Source organism: Osmia lignaria, chromosome 3, assembly GCF_051020975.1.
Source record: "Osmia lignaria lignaria isolate PbOS001 chromosome 3, iyOsmLign1, whole genome shotgun sequence".
Classification (NCBI taxonomy): Eukaryota; Metazoa; Arthropoda; class Insecta; order Hymenoptera; family Megachilidae; genus Osmia; species Osmia lignaria.
In genome coordinates this window covers 4,878,331-4,898,809 of record NC_135034.1, presented here as the reverse complement: position 1 = coordinate 4,898,809, position 20,479 = coordinate 4,878,331, and the positions used below count along the sequence as shown (strand labels likewise).

General features: G+C 36.6%; 1 protein-coding gene and 1 long non-coding RNA gene across 3 annotated transcripts in view; one reads left to right on the top strand and one right to left on the bottom strand.

Moving 5' to 3' along the window:
- The window catches only part of LOC117605485 (uncharacterized), a 43,177-nt gene that overhangs the window by 11,246 nt on the left and 11,452 nt on the right, over positions 1 to 20,479 (top strand). The gene's annotated exons all lie outside the window — the stretch shown is intronic.
- The window catches only part of LOC117605484 (cysteine-rich secretory protein 2), a 48,486-nt gene continuing 34,047 nt past the window's right edge, over positions 6,041 to 20,479 (bottom strand). For both annotated transcript variants that reach the window (XM_034326880.2, XM_034326881.2), the window contains 4 exons: positions 19,151 to 19,287; positions 14,004 to 14,149; positions 13,348 to 13,554; positions 6,041 to 9,760 (listed from right to left, as the gene is read on the bottom strand). In XM_034326880.2, the coding sequence (XP_034182771.1) occupies positions 9,505 to 9,760; positions 13,348 to 13,554; positions 14,004 to 14,149; positions 19,151 to 19,287 (746 nt within the window). In that variant the 3' untranslated portion in view covers positions 6,041 to 9,504. The remainder of the gene's footprint in view (positions 9,761 to 13,347; positions 13,555 to 14,003; positions 14,150 to 19,150; positions 19,288 to 20,479) is intronic.

The window sequence follows — 20,479 nt, the reverse complement described above, 5'->3', positions numbered from 1 at the left end:
ATTATTTTTTACAAAAAATAAAATGAACAAAGTTTATTCCAAACTATTTTCATTCAGATCTAGTGTACCTACACAGTTCAGAATTTCTTATTTTCAATTTTCAGCGCCTTCAACTTTCACAATGAAGTATTAATTATATTTAGGCTGTTCATTAAAGTTTCTGTCTCCTCTGAATTATGAAATCTCCTCACCGCCTTCGCTCAACCCTTTCAACCCTCTCTTAATTTCGTCCTCCTGCTCTGTTCTAGTTAAAAAATGTTTCACGTATATGTAAGGAAGATTATATTTTATGAGTGAGATTTGAATGCATATAAGTTTATAAAAGGACCACTTTCTTCCAAAAAGAGAATGAATTTTTGCTTATTTAAATAATATCTTTCGTCAAGTAACACAGTTAGGTGTTTGAACTAGTTCTTCGAAAATTTAATAAAATCCACGTTTCAACAGGAGAGGAAAATAAAATCACAGTAAAGAAACATTAAAATTTCTTCAAGATCGTTAACAAAGAAACAAGCCGACAGTTATACGGGATTCTCGAAACAGCAACGAACAACAACAATAATTGTGAATTCCTGAAAACAGTACTGATCCTTCTCGACAAATGGCTGGAAAAAGCAATCTTCCTGTAAGATCCTGGAGAAAAATATCGAAAATTTTTCCCGCTTCTTGCTATACGAAGACTAGCAAATTCTCGTGTAACAAGGAACGAAAGCATGCATCTTTTGCCATAATCATACCTCGGTTCTGGTTGCGGTATCAAGGAACCGCAACATGGAAAAACAAGACACGCGACATCTCATTTCGCGACGAGCTTAGCATTTTTATAGTACTCGCGCTTATGCACCACAAGGAATTCGTGGTATCGAAGGAAGATCCTGCTGAAATGTCGACATTCAACGAAAAATCGTCGTACGTTTATTCGAAGTACACGGCGAGCCAAAAGTATAAGAGCATTTTTATTCAAAATCACGTTTTGCAATGACGAGATGCTTTTCATTTTTTATTTTTAACATTTCCAGAGAACGTTATAAATGTGATAGTAAATTTGAAGCGTTTAAGCATTGATTTTCCGATTATTCAACGTTATCAATGCGACGTGTAAAATGATGAATCAGTTGAAATTCGTGAGTGAATGTTAAATTTACCCATCAATTGTTCACGAGTGCTATTCATGATATTATACTGTTACGAGATTATTGCATACCAACAGAAACGTATTGTTCAAGCAAATAATATCGATTACCAATACGACATATGTAAACAATAAAATGATGGCGATGCAAGCAGATGCTCGGATTCCCGGATTTGTTCATTAATCAATTATTTAATTCTTCGAAGCTATTTGTTCTTCGTGTACAATGATTGCATATCATTATCTACTATTTAAAAGTAAATGATAATACGAAAGCAAATTAAATTTGGATAAAAATTATTATAAATAATGAAACTATCAATTTTTAATTCGCTACAAAAATTTCATATTTCAGTTTTCTAGTTTCCCTTCATTTCTGTAGCAATGCAATTCAATTTTCTTCCATTTCCTAACTTCTTCCTTAAAAATTACGACACTGTAATCGTAAAATAAAAATTACACGCGAAACGTAAGATTATTTTCCAGGACGTTCGTGAAATCTACGCTCGAAGTCTTTTTAAAAGTATCATAAATACCGTGCAAATATTTGCACAATTCAATGGGTAAAATTTCCTCGAACAAACGGAAGAAAGAAAAGTGAATATCGTTTGCCCGTGGCCTGAACCCTCTTATTTCATACCGTATTTGCAAGCACGTGCTTCATATACGAGTAAACGCGTAACGTTGCGGAACTGTAAGCACCGATACGAACTCGGCTCGCTTTTCAAACGAAAACTTTTCCTTAAAAGAAGCTCCATTCCGCTCGTAGAAGAATTTTTACTTCACCTTGTTCGCCACATTTGCCCGTTGATTGTCCGCTATTATTGGACTCTCCTTTCCGTTTGCACAACGGGTTAGTTCACTCGGAAACAACGTTTCCAATCCGTGAAAATTCGTCGCGACGATTAGTATGCTCGCGGATGCAATAGCGAACGCACCGTTGAAACGTAAGCAAACATTTGGCGAACACATATTGCTTCGTTTTTCCTTTTTTTCTATTTCGAGTGGAAAAACGGGAAAGGCAAGCTGGACAAACTTTTCGACTATCCAAATGCTGCGTTCGAATTGCAGGAAAGTAATATTTAAAAATAGAAGTGAAGATTTAACGTCGATGAATCTGTTTTGTTTGTAAAGAAATGTAATGGATGTTTAAAAATACAGGAAATATTTCTCAGTTGAAAATTCGACCTAGTTTTGAAGTTATCTGAAAAAATTACCGAAATAAGGAAGATTGAGGTGAGATTAGGAAAGCAAAATGGGCTGTAAAAATGGAACGACGTCGCGGCCATTTATGCAAACGATTGTACATTGATTTACAGCCAAGGAAGGTACGAAATTCTGCTGACGCAGTTGGTCTGCGAGCAGGAAGAGCTTACCTTATGTTGGCGCATCCAGGATGGCCGAAACTCCCGTAGGATGGCCAGCTTGTTGAATCGGAAGATCTGCGTCAGCTTTGTCCTGTTCTGCTTTACTTCCAACCTCTGTGTGTATGTGTGTGTAGTTGGCTGTGCCAGTTGCACCGTGATCGATCATTTGTCTCCATTTGTCTCAACTGGCTTGAAGGAACATTAGTGTACAAATTGGAGCACGTATTGTTAATATTATTCTACTTGACTGGAGATTTTAATTACTTACCTCTGATTCTGATTTGAATCTTTGATTATTATATTATTTAGTAATTATCATCAAGGATAAAATTTGTTAATTTTTAAATTTTAACTTATAGATTAGATCTACATTTATTAGTTATTCTATTATACAAAAATAATCACCATGTGAAGGTGTTAATGAATCCTTCAATATTTAATTGGTACATCTACCATACGTACCATTTTGCAATACTTTTATTTCCCTATATTTTAAAATCAGTCATTTGATTTTAATTTATATTCGTTTCTAACAGAGAGCTTCTATCGAGATTCAGAAACGTGGCTTAGCTCGTACGAAACGCATCCATTTATTATCATACCGTGTATCGGGTAGATAGCGTAGGAAAAGCTAGGCAACAAATTGCACGGAAATTAGACGGGACAGAGAGCGGATCCTAATTGATAATATCTCGTTGGACGGGTGGACGCAATTACACGGGGTACGGCTCGTTTTCTTTTCCATTAATACGTCTGTTCGGCTGAGTCAGGTCCCGAAATTGAATTCCCTCGGCACGGAATACAACTTCGACCAAGCGGAATAACGACTAGCTACGACGGAACACGTTGAAAGGTAAACAATTTGTTGGTGTTCATCATGCGTGTTCTTCGAGAACCACGGAAAGATCTTGTTAACGACCATTCGGATGATCGTAAACTCGGCGATCATGAGATAGGGGGCAATTACTAACGATTTCAATCCTGTTGCGGTTAAGTGGTCGCAATGAAAGTTCTGCTGATGGATATTTGAAGCCATTTGCATTTAGTAACGCGTTTTGTTATATTTTTCATTAATTTTTAATTAAGTCAAATTCAAATTGGGGGATGAAATAATTCAGGATGTTTATTTTTGCGAATTATTGATATTAATGGCTAATCTCGGATTTCAATTCTCCGATGGCGAATTAATACGTCTGTGTATGTAGCGGGTAGAGATAACCGTGCAAAGTCCCTGGATCTCGATAGGAGGGCAGAAAATCCTGTCGATAAATCAGCTGGCCCGACCACTTCACTTTGTTTGAGCGTTTAGAGCTCGCTGGAATCTTGTTTGCGAATCAACTGCGAACCCCATTCGCTTCGAGAAGATTGAAGCTACTTTCTCAGCGAGCTCATCGACGATATCGATACTGGCCTCCCACTCACGGATAAATTAAGTTCGGCTATCGATCTACCTGTCTATCTTTCAATCTGAAAACCACCTATCAGCAAATTGTTACAACGATCCATTTTAAGACTAATTGAGAACAATTGCTTCTTACTATCCGTTCGAATACGTTCTTCAGATCGAGCATCGCATCGTTAAATTGAATTGAAATTGGTACAGTTTTTGTTGCATATCATTTATTTTTTTTTTCTTCATTCACAAAGTTTTGAGATTGTTCCAGTTGGATTATTTATCGCTTGTCTAGTTGATGCCAGAAATATGGGATATGTATGTTCTAACTTTTCGCAGCACTGTATATTTCACGTGCGAGAATTCAGTATCGAGTTTTATTTCCTGTGATTCTGATTTTGCTGCAAGCTAGCACTTTATATTTTTCCGAAGCCCCACTTTATGCCCTCTATCCTTGGATTCTGCACAGCATAATTCAAACCTCTTTTGACACCTCACCCTGCATTTTCCCGTCTACTGTATCCACGATTTTTTTTATAACTTTCAATAGACAGTCATTCTTGGGAAAACTGATAGATCACCTAGATATGGGTCGCGTAGCGTTCAAAGGGTTGAAGGATTCTAATTTGACAACAGTAATTGAGATTGCTTTTGATATTATTTGCTAAGCTTCGCGATGAAAGCGCTGTTACTTCCGGTTGACGTATAGTTATCGAGATCGAAGTGACACAAATTGTTATCATCGTTTGTTTTGAAGGGTATACAACGCCTATGAGCGTGAGCAAACGTTTACGCACAGCGCGTTTCATCGCCAGATATTTACTTGGGGCAATCAAAACACGTCCCAGGTGTGGGTAAATTTTCGGCTCGAATGTTCTATTTTGAAATCGAGCCATCGATCTTGAAAGTGAACGGTACCTGCACAGCCATTCTGGATGAATGAGGGTAGGCACCATTAGACCTACCGTTAGATCCAGCGTTGGTTAATATCTTTTAAAATATTTCACGGTATTTATCTACCTTTTTAAAAATATAATATTCCTTTGAGAGAACAAGGAGTAGTAAAATTCACCTCCTTTTATAGGATGAAGATTTTAAGAGAACAGTGGTTCTATAAAAAAAGGCAATCATTTTTCAAGAACAACTATAAAAAAAGAAGAGAAAATCTACCGTTCCTTCTACTATAGTCGATGGAGGATTATTTTTTTTTTCGTTTTCGTTTTCGTTCTATCTCTGTTCGAAAAGCAGACGATTTATTTCCTCTAGAATTTCGCTTAATCCTTACGGCTTTTCCGTGTAAGAAATAAATAGCGGCTAGCGATTAAACTGGCCGCAAAGATAGTATTCCGCGTATTAATTCCTTAGGCGAACCTTTCGTGCCATTTAATTTGATTTATTGATAAAGTTTCGAATTCGTGTGCAATTCATAATGTATTTTTAAGTGTTTTATTACTTGTAATTACGCTTCCTCAGATTCTGTAATTAGAAAATTATCTCAGATCGTTTCAAAACAAATAATTTTTGAATAGAAGTATTTTTTTCAATAAATTATTGATGAAAACTCTATTAAACGTGCACGTTATTAAATTACTTTGAAACAATATTAAAGTGTAATTAAATATGTGAAAACTTCAATGAGAAATGATAAATGTGAAATTATTATTTTCTTATGGTTTCTTTCTTTGTTTTATTTTAATCTAAAACGTACAAAATTGCGAGCAATCAGAAATAAAATATTGCTCTCCCTTTTTACGAGGAGAGAAAAAAGAATAAAAGGACGAAACTATTATTCCAACAACAATGCGTTCGCAGAAATATTCCGGAAATTTATTCGCGACGCTGTTCGCTTTCTTTCTGTAAAACCATTCCATTATTCTAAATTAAAATGACGTATAATGCGAATAATTACACAGAATATTGCTCCATGAGTGTAAAATAAAAGGAAGAGATTCAAGTTAAAAATTTGCCAACAAACATGAAAATTTCAAAAGACTAAATCTGTATTCTCAAACTAATTGGCAACGTTAATTTTTTCTACATGAGCAATTACATCTCTGTATTAAAAATTATTTTTCTCTTTAAAATATTGCAAGCTTGCAAATAATAAAAAATAGAATTAATGCAAATTTACATATAGTAAATGTGCGATAATTGAAAATGTCGAAATTTTAATTACCCATCGGAAATCATAAAGTGACTTCCCATAGTAATGAACGTATTAATTACGATATTGAATTTTAGCGAGTATAAAGGGTTAAGATTGCTTATCGTTACACTGGAAATAATATTTACAGGACCTTTATTTCGGTAAGTGAACAAAGTATGACAGCTTACAACGTTTCGCGTGACACAGTTTCGCGAATTACATTTCGCGTTAAACATTAATCAACCCTTTCGAACTAATCATTTTAACCCAATTAACTGGTTGTGTGTCTCCTATTATCCACATTGTTACTTGTCGTTTGTATTCATCTTACTATACATGTACCTTACAAACTACACTCTTTTCTCCTTCCATACATTCCATTACTTGTTGTTCGTTTAGATTCCTTACGCGCTCGTCTTTCCAAAGCAATCTCGCTCTCGTCGATCACGGTCGCGATTACGGCTCGAAAAACGTGATGAAAAATAGTATTTCTGTGAGGCGTCAGCAAACAAATTCTACGGAAATGTTAGACGACACATTTTTCCCAGGGATTCGATCGATCATTAAGTGAAATCGATGAATAATTGGTGCGTAACGAGATGATGTTACGAGAAACAGTCCATAATTTACATTTCTTTGTTGAGCACTCGTGAATGCATGTAGATTCATTGTTTTTCTTTTCCTTTTCTTTTCTTGTTTCGAGGAAAATATTTTAGCACGATAAATGATGGATGATGGATCTTATATCGTTCAAGGGCCAGAGAATGCTGGAAAAATTCTCTTTGGCATTATTAACCCTTTTACTACAATCACCTCCACTTGAAAACTTAATTTGGTATATAAAGGTATAACAAAAACAATAAGAAAATAATTCTATGTATAGGACAGGATCATATTTAACCCTAAGTAAAAATAAATAAATAGAAATAGAAATTCGAAATTCGAAATTAGAAATTAGAAATTAGAAATTAGAAATTAGAAATAGTGCTAGTTATACAGGGTGTTCAGCTAAGGGTGGGTCCTTTGAGGGAGTGGTATCTAGGAAAATTTTGAACAACTTTTTCCTTTACCAATATACTCATTAAAACTTAGTTTCTGAATTATTAATGAAAAGCAGTGTATAGTGCGCACTGCGCAGGCTTGGATGTAGGAGTGTCGGCTACGAACCGACGTGCTGAGTAGTTTGTTCGCGACCACGGTCGAGTGCGGACTCGTAGCCAATACTCGCGTAAGTGCTGTGATTGGTCACTGCTTTTTTAATTAATAATTCATTAATCAAGCCTCGACGAGTATGTTGGTGAAGGGAAAAAATTATTCAAAATCACCTCAGCTTTCACGCCCCACCCCTTCAGAAGACACCCACCCTTAGCCTAACACTTTCTATATTAACAAGGTAAGAGTCAAGTTTAATTCTATTATTCTTTGTATGGTTAATTATGCCAGCTTGAACGATCTATAATTAGGTTAAAATTCACAAATAATTAATTAAAATTCCTATATACTAATAATTGTCCGCAGCGATATGTTACAGATTCAAATGTATTTACAGTTTTTCCTCGATTATTTATTTCTTTTTTTTTTTTAAATTAATACACGTTCGCATTCATAAGTGCTCGAATGAAATAAATTATACAACGCGTTGTCTTTCTGTATATACTAACTATCGTTGAATTTACGTCGCTAAACACGTTCAGAAGACAGGGTTTCCGGTTACCTTTCATACATTTTAGTCCCACGTTTAGGCGACGTACGAGCCTGCCAATAAAAACAATTCTTTCTTTATGTACATTCAATTCTTTTCTTATTTTTAATATTTTCATAGCATTTAAATGAAAGAAAATCATTGTACATAAACTGTTGTATACGTTTTAAAAATCAAGAGTTTTCAAGTATTTATTTCAGAGAAAATTCATTCTTTTTATAGTCTTCTTGTATCAATAAAAAATTTTTTATTAGCGGCTCATTAACGTCCAAAATCAAACGACCATGTAAATACTCCTAATGCTTCACTTACACTTTTTTTTTTCTGTTATTCGCTTACTTACGTATTTACACATCGCATGCACGTCTATAGAAACCAGATCTGGACAGCTCGTGTGCTTTAAAGGACTATAATTTCAAACAGTATTAATCCTCGATTGGTGAGGTGAATGAACATTTAAAATAAACAATCAAATAGCTGCATGGTTTTCTTTTATATATATTTGAACATAAAATTTTGATTTATTTTCATTCAATCATTTCATATATTATGTCACTTTATTTCATTTTGACCTCTGGGAAATAGTTGAAATACCTCAAAGGCATCCAACTGTCCAGACCTGGTATAGACACTCTTATCGTTTACAAATATCAAAAGGGTCCTCCTGATCCTGCCTCATTTCGCGAATCCTCTCCATCGTTCCCCAGGGCGACAGGAGTTGCTTTTCCACCGACGTAGTTTAAATAGATCCACGAGGGTGTTCAAGGGAAAATAGAGTAAATTTTCGAGATGACGTAGTTGAATGTAATTACAGAGCAAAGGGAAATTTTCTTCTTGTTTTTGAGCTGAACGAACCGAACGCTCTGTACATCGCTCGATGCGGAGAATTAACGTGATTAACCCTTATGAAAGCGGCGTTTACACGAGAACGATGACTAGGGTATTTAATGATTAATTGGTGGCTCGGGATATCGTCGTTAGATACGCGATAAAATTTCAATTATACGGCCTTAATTACGTATCGGATCGTTTCGGAACTCTATGAATTTTTTAAAAGATTTCTCTGAACCGAAAGTGGAAAGTCAAATACAATTAAGTTTGTAATCGTGTATTATAATACTGTTACGAATTTCAACAAATTTTCCCTGAAGATTCTATGGACTTTGACTACTCTGAGCTGTAACAGAAATGTTCAATATGATACATTAAACTCGGTAGATTTTCAGAATGAAACTTCTTCAGCTAGAAGTTCCGTGGCAAGCAAGTTCATCGAGTTCAATTTACTTTCTCATCTGCTTTTTGATTGCTCGACGTCTTCCCTACTTCCTTGTTCAACTTTCCAGCTCAAACGAAACGAGCAAAATATTATTCCGTACACTAGTTTGATTTACTCCGAGGCCAACAGAAATGCAAAAATACATTCGTCAATTATAAAATATATTCTAAAACGATAAACACGTACCGCAACACGGTACACCGATATGTTAGACGAAAATACCAAAAAATAAAAACAAAGAAAACAGAATACATTTCCCTTTGCTCGTGAATGTACAGAGCCGAAAGCAGCGATCGACGAATACCCGGAAACCGCTTTCATCGTGACCTTAATTCCCGCACGATCGGTGCATGAATCGTTCGAAAACGATCTCGTACCTCGCAGTCTCGTCGATGCATCCTGATGAATTGGCAACGATGCTGATGTATCAACCGGTACGAAGAGAGTGCGATCTAGAGCCTCGACCTGGCGGCGATGCTCTTCGTTCACTACCCGTGATGATAGTAAATCTTGTCCTTGCAGTTGCACGTAGCACCGCAGAATTTCCGTCGTTCCCGTCCCTCCTTTGTGTTCGTCTCGCAGACCCAGGCACGAAACGTCCTTACCAGCTCGGCGCAGTTCGACCACAAATCGGTATAATAGCAAGCGTTCGTGCAAAGCTTGTTACGTGTGCAATGCTCCTTGCACATACTACACGGTTTGCCCACCACGTAAGGGTGACCTAGCCGACCTTTATAGTTGCCACTGAAAAATGAAAAGGGAAAAGAAATTTTCCTGATTAATATCGGGGGGGGGTTAAATTACAAATAAGTTCGTAATTAGTAGAGTTTTATTTATCATCATTTGCCACCAGCCTCGGACTGTTCCTCGAAACTCCAGACAAATTACGGTTCAACCCTTTGCTTTCTCCCCATCAATCTCGCTCCCTCCCCGTAACACGTTGCAAAATGCCCTCTAATAACCTAGCATTTACCCAGTTCGCTCGGTGGCTCGAGCGAGGCAAGCTTTGCCCGAACTTTCAGACAATTAAGTTGTCCAAGCAGCGAGTCGAGGCCGGAAGTGTCGGGGCAACTTGCACCGATCCCTCCGACTCGCCGTCTTACGCGTCGTCGTCGTCGTCGTCGTCGGGAAAGCCGAGAACGACCTTAAGCCAATCTCGAAACAGAGCGATTAATTTACATTTAGAGTATTTTTACGGTACGAGCGCGAGTTTCGAATTCAAATGGCTCCGCCAGCGAAATTAATTACGAGATTGCGTTGCACCCCGTTGAAGGAAAGGGTGGAACAGTGAATTGCGACGGCTTGGAAAAAAGACCGCGTCACGTGGTTTATTTATTATTCGCTCGCGGGTCAAGGATTTCGAATTAGAGGAATTAAACGTTGCTGGAAAGGAGAATCGAGCGTAACTCGAGCGTTTCGTAGCGAGTTTAAAGTATGAACGACTCTGGAAACGTTTCTTCAGGCTCTGTTTAATTTTTAAGGAAAAGAATATTTCGTTGAATTTCACTGTTTCCACCCGGGGACATATTTTATACATATATTTTTAGCTTACATTTTATGTAAAATTAGACATTTCTATCATGATTAATTTTTTTCCAAGTAGTTTCTTTATTTTCTTTACAAAATTTCAATCTTTATTGAAATATTTAATTATTATTATTAGAATTTGAAATAAAAATTCACTTCGTATAGCATTTTTAATTGCCTTGTAAATCAAGGTACATACAAAGGTAAAGGTACAACGATAGGAGGCAAAAAATGATGACGGTATAATAAAGAAGATTATTAAAATTTAATAACGTTAAACAGTATTGTTAAAATACGATGAGTTCGTCTGCTTTTATCATCAAAGTTCATAATTACAGCAGCACTGTACCGTGGTATAATAATACCATTACCAACTTCCTTGTAGAAATTTTACAAAATATCATTCGCAGAATCTCGACCACTGAGGAACTGATTAACTCTTCGCGTATTCCCCCGCGGTTTCCCAATTAAGTCTGGTGCAAAAGTTTTTTAAAAAGGAGAAACGATATCGCACGTAGAACCGTTTCCAAGTAAAGAAATAATAGAATTCCTGGATTATTTTGTTCGGAATGAAAATCAAAGACAAACTTTCATCTCTTTGTAATAAGTGATTATCTTTTCTAAATTTTTAAAACTTCTCATTTTTCACTTTTGAAGTATTTTTCAGTAGCTCCGTTACAACTATCGTTCTCCTTTTATCGCTTGTACGTCGTAAACAAACGCCATCGCTCTGAAAATCAAGAAACTCCGTCGAAAGCATTAAACGTCAGTATCCCGGTGTTTTACAGTGGGCGAAGCAATCATCGAAAGATTTATAGACCGGCCCGGAAAAAGTAGTTACACGCGCGAAATGCTAGAAAATAGACGAAGTGGGTCAGATGTCAAACGAAGTCGAGGAAGAACGTGCTTCTCTGTAAAAAGCAACAACTTCTCTCGGTTGTCGCGAAGACGCGTACCAGAAGAAAAAACGCGTAACATTTTCCGCAATTCGTCCTGTTTCCATTAAACCTTTTTCCTACCTACCGTAAGAACCACGATTACATCAGAAATATTTGTACGATGGTTAATTCGAGCGTGTTTCAGTCTGTTTCTCGCGTAGTTACCATTCGTGGGTAGAATTGTAATTGTGCTGGAATTTTAATTCGCTAATGTTAACGATTTATTCACATTTCGAACTGTGTTGGTTCAGTAAAAACAGTTTTTAATACTTTGAAATAATAAATTATGCAATGCGATATTTGCAATATAAATTTTTCATAAACCCTATTTTCCAAATATCGCAAGTAGCCTTCAAGAAAATTTTCGAATAATAATTCAAGAAATACCGGGAAAAGTTCTCCAATATTTTATGTCCTTCGCATAAGAACTTTCTCAAATTTCAAGGACCTTTCTGAATCATAAAATCTTCGATAGGTCGATCTTGAATTTGAACCATAGATCCCAAAAGCTCTCAAAATTCCCACGAAATACCCTAATATACAAGCTGAACGATTTATAGAGGCAGCTTTATGGGACATTCGTTCGCCTTCGTATATCAAATCCATTCAAAAGATCTATTGTCCCCTGACTGGTATTCCCTGCGACTTGTTCCGCTACTTTATCGTGGCTCGTTTCCTTTTCTCTTCTCGATTTCCTGTTACCCTACCTCGCTGTATCTGTTCTACAAATCTTCCTTCCTTCGCCTCTCTTTTTTTATTCTCAAAGGTTCTTTGAATCTTCAACCCCGCGATTTTATCCCCAAATCCCTCTAATTGCACTTTTCTGATCTTTCATTCCTTCGACCTATCGATCTTTATCACCCTCTAATTATTCAGCTTCTTTTTCACTTCTCTTTGCTTTTCTATTCTGTTTGATTCATTTCAATATTTATTCCCCGTTCTACTTCTGTCGTCTTGCTATTCTACACCGTCACGTTCATTTTTCTTTCTTTCTTTCGTTATTATCATCGGAGTTTTTCCCTGTTTGCTTTGAGAAACGACCCCTTTCAGATCCTTTCATTACACTTTTTTAAACCTTACTTCTGATTCTACGTTTCCATAATTTCTTCTTCCTAATTTCATCATAATTTATTAATATCCCTATTTTAACAGCGTGCCTATTTATCTCTCCACTGGCAGGCCGCCTAATATTTTCTCGCCGCGATATTCCGACAAAAAGAGGAAAGGAAAAAAAATACGAGCCAAGAGAATTTAAATTACGCGCCTCCTCCCTCGGCAAACGCGTCTCGAGTGCCCCCATAAATTTGTTTCTTGGCCGCAATTTTCCGGATTATGCACGCGGCCTTCCGCCTCCTGCACGCGATACATGCGGGCAAACTTTTCGATTACAATGAGCCGCTTGCATAAATTTCTGCCAACCGTGAGAGAAACTGGCGACGTTCCGTGATAATTTCTCTGTTACGCAGCAACCATGCTCGCGTGATAATTTCTTTCTGAACGGCGGAGAGATTAAGAAATTCTTTCGACCCATTTGATGATTTCCTTCGACTTCTTTATTTTTTCCGATCTCGAATACCATTTTCTGCGATCCGTCCTTGGACATTCATTCAACACTTTGCCCGCGTTATCTCGTTTTTTCCCGATCTTTCAATTCGCGAAATAATTCAGTGAAATCTCGAGTCGAGATCGTTACGAGGCCAACGAGACCGCTTCTCCAGCATAGATCTCGCGATAACTGGGTACTTAGGAACCGCGTGAAGCAAAGTTTCACCTCGGTGGAAAAGCAAACAACGATATAATAGAGTTCACTGGTGCGGCTACGTTTGTTCTTCTGTCTCGGTGTCTGTTTTAACCTGGTTTACTCACCTCGGGGCATAGTTGCACACGTACATGAAGAAGTCCTTGCCAAGGGGCCCTCTGCTACCGGTACAGTGGCTCACCCCACAGCCTACCAGATGCGTGCTGGCCCACGCGATTTGAGTGTAATGACCGATTTCGTGCAGGTCATTGCTTTCGTCGTCGCCGAACTTGTAGTCTTTGTACTCCATGTACCACATTCTAATCGGGAAATTCCTGCAATTAGAAAATTCCATTTTAATCTCTTTTATTTCTAAATCGTTTAATTTTTATTTTGGATCTGATTATTCTAGATTCTATAATGTACTGAAGTCTTTTATTTGAAAATTTGAGTTTTTATTATTAGGAGACATAATAATAATGCAAGGTACTCGATGGAGAGCTTTTTTAATTTTCAAAAGCCTGTGCAATTGAAAAGAAACAAATGGAGTCAATTAAAAGTATGACGAGCTGGTTCTATTGAAATATCTCGTAACTAAAGAAAGACATGGAAGTGACATCGTTGACAATTGTTCAATGAACATCAACAGGTGGCTCCCTGAGGGGAGGAACGAGTGCGAAAGTAAATTATCATTAAGTAGAAACAGAACAATAGCGATTGAATCGTAACTTCGAATCGGTTCGTATACCTATTCGAATTGAAGGGAAGTTTCTTTGAAACTCACCAAAGTGTTCGTCCCGTTGTAATGAAGATGTTTTGTCCACTCTGTCCAAAACCATCCAAATATAGGCCGGTTGCATTGTCGTGGACCAATCCGAGACATCTGTTCGCCCATCTCTGTGCTGCTTTGGCCAAGCCTGGATGCCACTTCTGAAACAATCATTTTTATTCCGATTCGTTAAAATAAATCCCTCACCGTTCTGAAGATCTAAAATTTTGGGATTCTAAGTTTCTGCAATTCTCTCCTAAAATCTTGCAAATACAAGATATCAAACACTTGCCATTGTTAACGAAGCTAAGGGATCTGACTAACAATGTTAAATTATTCAGGAGTTATTTTTAAATAAAGGAAAGGAAAATTATATTCGAAAATGAAAGCTTAGTGATTATGAATAAATGACAGCAATCATCAAAGCGTTAATTAGAAATCTCTATTTACTATTTAAGATGCCTTAAGATTATGCAAGTATGAAACAGCCACGTTCTGCATTTGAGACTTACGTTTGCATAATGGTAGTATAAAGTTTAGTTACTCTTAGGGATTCACGTCATGTCAGTTGCTAGCGAGAAGCTGAAAGAACCTTTCCGTTCTCTAATTAGAGCTGCAAGTTTTCCTGGGCCATAAATAACGAACTAGACGGCCGGCTGGCGAAAGTAAAAGAAGGAATATTCATTTCGAGATCGATCAATATTTTCCGACACTTCGAAGGGAAAATCATGCTTCGAATATTGTGACGATAAATGTCTTCTCGCCGAGAAACGAATGAATTTATCATTCGTAAGCAAAGCGAGCGAAAGCAACGGCGTTTCATTTACCCGACGAATAGTCGTTCATTTTCTCGGTCAATGAGACCTCGGGTATCGTCGTAATGATCGCGATCCAACTTTCCTCGTAAAAATTTATAACCACCTGCGTCGTTACGATATCGCGTCTCCTCCTCGAATGGCTGTTAAGCTTCATGATGTTAAGCTTCTGGTTCTCTTGGTAGGAATAAGTCTTACCGAGGAAACTTGTGAATTCGCCAAAACCGTTCCCATGAAGATTAAAACAATACATAGAAGGAACGCGACTGTTTGCAAATAAACTCTTGTAAAGAGACATTTATTAACCCCTTTGTGTACGATAAATTAACAAAGGATTTTGGGGAAAATTATTAGTGGAAAATAATATCAAATGTTCGGGTTGAAATGAAATTAAAATTAATTGATTCAGTTGTCATAATACCAATCTGTATTGGTATTTAACATCTTAACATAACTTTTATATCATGAAATGATATTTGAAACAATGTGAAATTATAAATGGTCTTACTCTTAATTTGTTTGAAATGTACATTTCACTGGTACGATACATCTCCGAAGCGAAAAGACTACGAAAGGCGTTTCTTCGCAGCGTAATTAAATTCCCCTGGAGAGTCTAAACGCTTTACAAGTTCTCTGTAAAACTGATTACGCGTGCGAAACGAGGGCAGCTGAAAAATTCTCTAAATTGCTTTCGTAAAGAAGATCGAATCAGGCTGGGGGGTGGGCTATTTCGCAGCCGCTCGACTGAACGTAATTAGTCCAATTGTCTTAAGTCCATCTAATTGAAATAATTATAGGGCATCGCGTTAACGGTATCACCATTGCATTTAACTAATGGATCCTATTTCTGATGGAAGATAGTTCACCTAATTTGTTGCTACATCACGATATCAATTTTATAAGAAAATTCAATTAAAGCCAATGCTTAATTATTACTTCTATAATTTAAAAAGGAAAAATAATTTGCATACCAGTGAACGCCATTTCATGATTCGCATTTCGTGCAATTACGGAGAAATGCATCGCAGCTTTCGCCGAACGATAAATTCGTGGTTGATTGCCATTAAAACGTAGACGAAGCCGATCGTTACTCCGTTTCATAGATATTTCGCGTTATTACGGTTAATGCATAATAAATAATGTCATAAGTCATACATCGATCCTGATTATTCGTAATAACGAATCTCTTTGACGCGTAGACGCGTATATTCAGATAACAAGCAGAGTAAACGAGCATGAGACTTCTGTTTCTCTAGTTTCTCGTTGTTTGTGAGAGGGAAAGTTTCAAATTGTAATCAAGACTCGGAGAATTTTGGACTCGTTTTAAAATTTCGTAGGTACGAGCCGGTGTGATAACGCTCAGCAGTTAGGATTACGACCCAGTTTCTCGAATGGAGGACACGTTTTTGTCGAAAGGCCGGCTGTGAATTTCCAGATACAAGGGAAAATACGTGTACAAAATCTAGCACAACTGGTTCTACTCGAAGCACACTGAAAATGTTTTTCAAACAAAAATTTCTTCCGTTACATCGATCGACCAAAGTTTAATTAATTATTTAGATTAACCCTCGGGCCATGGAAACAGTTACTCCTTATTTTTGAAATTTTACATTTTCCCAATATTGAAAATTTTCAATATAAAATTGAAAGTATACGTATATGCTCGTTCAAGTTAAAATAAGAAGTAAATGAAGGTTGGTACTGTTCAAAGGGTTAAACTTGGTCGCGCGAAAATTACGTTTCGAACAGGAAGAGGTTAACAAATAAAGAGTTAACTTGTCAAAGGATGCCTTTGTATCTTTCTCACGGTTCGTTAGCGGTAACGAAAGCAAGCCCGGTCGGTTTTTCACGAAAGAAAACGCGGCTCGACACTTCCAACGAGAGTACAGGTTACATGGTCGTTAAACGAGGCGAGTTACAAATGTTTCCACTCGCTCGAACGAACCACGACCATTTAACAGGATCGCGTTTGAACGTCTTTCGAAAGGAAATTAACGCATCTGACGTTCAAACTGATCGCACTTCGTCGAATAAGCGGAATAAGTAGATCTTCCTTTACTCTTTTAGCCAAGTGTAATTGATTTATTAACGCCTTAACTGATATGCTGGGAACTAACACGCATAATGCACTACGTTCTAAGAATTAATTTTCTATTTCTCTTTATTTCATTTTCACGATTTAATAATTAAGAAGTTATATGTCACGGTGGTCATCCGTATTAAACTTTTGATACATATTTTATTCATTATATCCGTTAGAATTTTTATGAGGAACGTTTGAAAATCGAAAGGAAATTGTATGAATTTTGTAATAATCTTGATAAGAGGATATTCCAACCCTAACTCGTCTCAACCTTTTCAACCATTTTGATGTTCCATCGATTCCACCAGATTCTTTAGCGAAATCCAGATACGAATGGAATCGGTAATTTTCGAGCACTCTTTCAGATAGAATCGTCCGAGATTCTTTGGGATTTCTTTCCATGGAAATTACGTTCGATTGCATTTAATGCGATCAGTTCAGCTAGGTTTTTATTCGGGATGATGAAGCCAATGTTAATGTAAAAATATACTATTTATTTTTAAATTAACGTTGTAGTTGTAGGGGATAAATTGGAAATCATGAATACAAATTTGAACTGCAACAGTTTCAAATTTTCCATGTCGTACAAAAGTTGTATTTTATGTTTCCTTGTTTGAATTGTAGAATAGAAGCAGTGTAACTTTATGAACAAATTTGAAATTACTTTATGCGATTGACATTATCGGTTCAACATTTACGATTTCCGAAATTCGTTTCGTGAAAAACAAGTTAACTAATGTCCCGGTGGTTTTATCGTGAGAATGGAAATTACTTTCGTATCGTGTTTATCCTGGTTTTACCAACATTAAACTTTACGCACAAACTGCAGTTTACATAATCACTGGTACGAAACTACTTTCCCTATAAACAATGTTATTTCCCTTCGATTTTCTGTTCACCGTTTACTTCCGATTCTGAAACGTCGAAGTTTCATTGTGAATCTTTCAGAGAAAATGAAATTCGAGACTAAATTCACTTTAGATTTTGCATTTAAAGAAGAAAGCACTGAGAACTCATGGGTCGAAAATCAAAAATTTAGCACAAAACAGTTCTGATAGGATTCTTAAAATACATTTAAAAAGTTAAAATAGTACAGTATGAAATAAAAAAGAAGCAAATTTATTTATTTATTCAATCAAATACTAATTCAACAATCTATTATATGTTATTATATTCAGTACAAAAGTTGATAAAATTGTATCGTGGAAATTTTATAATTTTTTTCCATTTATAATTTATATTATTCAACGCAATTTTTCCATTAAACTATCTTTCGAGGCTCAAAATTACCAGTTATTCAAGTACCAACACTCGTTTTAATGTAGGGTCAAAATGACCCCTGAAATTTCAGAATAAATCATCCGAAAAAATAGAGGAAGTCATGCTCTGTGTAACGTCATTTGTTTGGTCGCGATAGCTCTGTTGGTTCAGGAGATATACGGTGTCAAAGTATGTCATTCATAATGCACAATTTATGAATGACGGCTGGGATTCTTGGAAACGGCGTGACCTACTTCTTTTCCTAGAAGTGCGTACGCTAGTGGTGGTAGTAGTAGTAACGATAGTAAAAAAACCATGAATCAGCGCCGTTACTGACCACTGCACGCGACGAGAGCTTGTGATTGGTCAGTGGCCTGCACGAGAGTGAGAGGTTTGAGTGAAATTATGCTTTGCTTCAAACAATCATATCTCCAAAACGAGAATTCGTATCGACATGAAACCAAAGTTGCATTAAAGTGCAAAGTTGCATCTTTCTTACAACGCTTTCATTTTAGAAAAATATTAATTCTTTTTGGAAAATTTTGCAAAATAAAAAGGGAATAATGTCCCACTGGAAATTATGATTCGCTTTGAACAACGATATATTCAAAACGGGATATATTATTGGCATAAATCAAAGACTATATTAAAGGGAAAAGCTTCTTCTTTTACATGATATATTCATATTACTACAATATTTAATTTTGTAAGAATTTCTGAGGTTCGAAGTTGCGTTAGCTTGAATAGCTCCAGCTTGTATATTCCGGAACGGATTATGGTAATTGCATGCTGTTTTTACGATAATGTTACCATGTAATTACTCTGATAATTGGTTTCTGTGCCATGGATAGTAGAAATTATACAAGCTTTTGTTTTCAGCGTTTGCATTGTACTTTATCACTTTATGATTGCAGAAATCATTAGAACTAACATTAATTGAGGTTCTACTATGTTAGGATATTTGGTTAATGATGTTTAGGTGAGGATTTGTATTCAACACTTACCATTACCAGCATATTAGCAGCGGGTGGTTTGACCTGGGCGCGAAAATAGTTATGGGTATCGACGATCTTCTGTCGGACCTTGCTGCTACTCGTCCTTATTAGCTTGACAGGTACCCTCTCCCCGTACAACCTTGGCGCTGAAAGCAAAGGCAAAACCATTCCTCTGAACAACGTCTCGATAACCGATATTCCTTGTCAATAAAAGTCCTGCCTCTCCGTGGAGCGTTGCTCCATTTCCTTCCCATCCCATCCGTTTCCTTTCTACGCGGTGCAAGTATCCGCTTTAAAGCGGAATATCGACAGCGTCGCTGCGTCCAAACGGGCAATAACATTCTATTTTCATACCCTTTACCCTTCTCTCGATCCTTATGCCATCGAGGTAAAGAGGACGGGGACTTTTCCGCGGCGAACCCGTACCAGGAAAATGTGTTTTTCGTAATAGGGTAGAGGGAAGCGTTTGAACCGTAGATCTTTCTGCGAATGTCGAAGCAGAGACAACGGTTCCAAGACTTCCACCAGGAGAATATCACTTTCTGTTATGAGACTCCGATGAGAAAACAAATTTAACATCTTATATGATCGAAATAAGCTTGCAGAGATTGTGTAGATAGAATTCGGACGAAATGCGTGAAAAGTCATGAATTCAATTAGTTTGTACATTACAAAATGGACTTTCGCTATTTCGAAATGTAGCAAAATGTCAAATGGTCATTCAGAGACTCATCGTCAAAGCAGTGAAAGCAACAAATCGTAAACCTAAGTTGATTCAACACATCGCATGGTTTATGAGTAAATGCTTTCAAGCTTTTATTAATTCTAAGGGTGGATGTTCGAAATAAAACATGCATTAAACTGTGGGTGTAAATGATTGAACTGTAGGTTGATGGTGATGTGAAATATAATGATAAAAGTGAAGCATATGAAAGCAAAAGGGTCGTATTTATTTCGTCAGATGCATTATTGTAATAAATGGAACTTAATGCATCGTGTACGCATGCCAGAAATCCTCTCAACGTTGGGAGAATTAAATAAATGGGGGAGTAATTTCAAAAATGGGAGCTTGAAATTCCTGGCTAAAAAAATGGAAATTCTGTCACGAATCAAAACTTACACGATAGAGCATATGTGTTCCTTGGAAAACTTTTGGGATTTCCATTTAGATAATTGTCATAAAAATTCTGGATACTAGAAAATTTGAAAATTTTTGAAAAGCCATATATTTCTGGAATCTACATTTCCTTCTGGAGTTACATTTCTAAAATAATATTACAACCAGAGTATAATATAATATAAGTATAATAAGTAATAAAAAAAAATAAATATACTGAT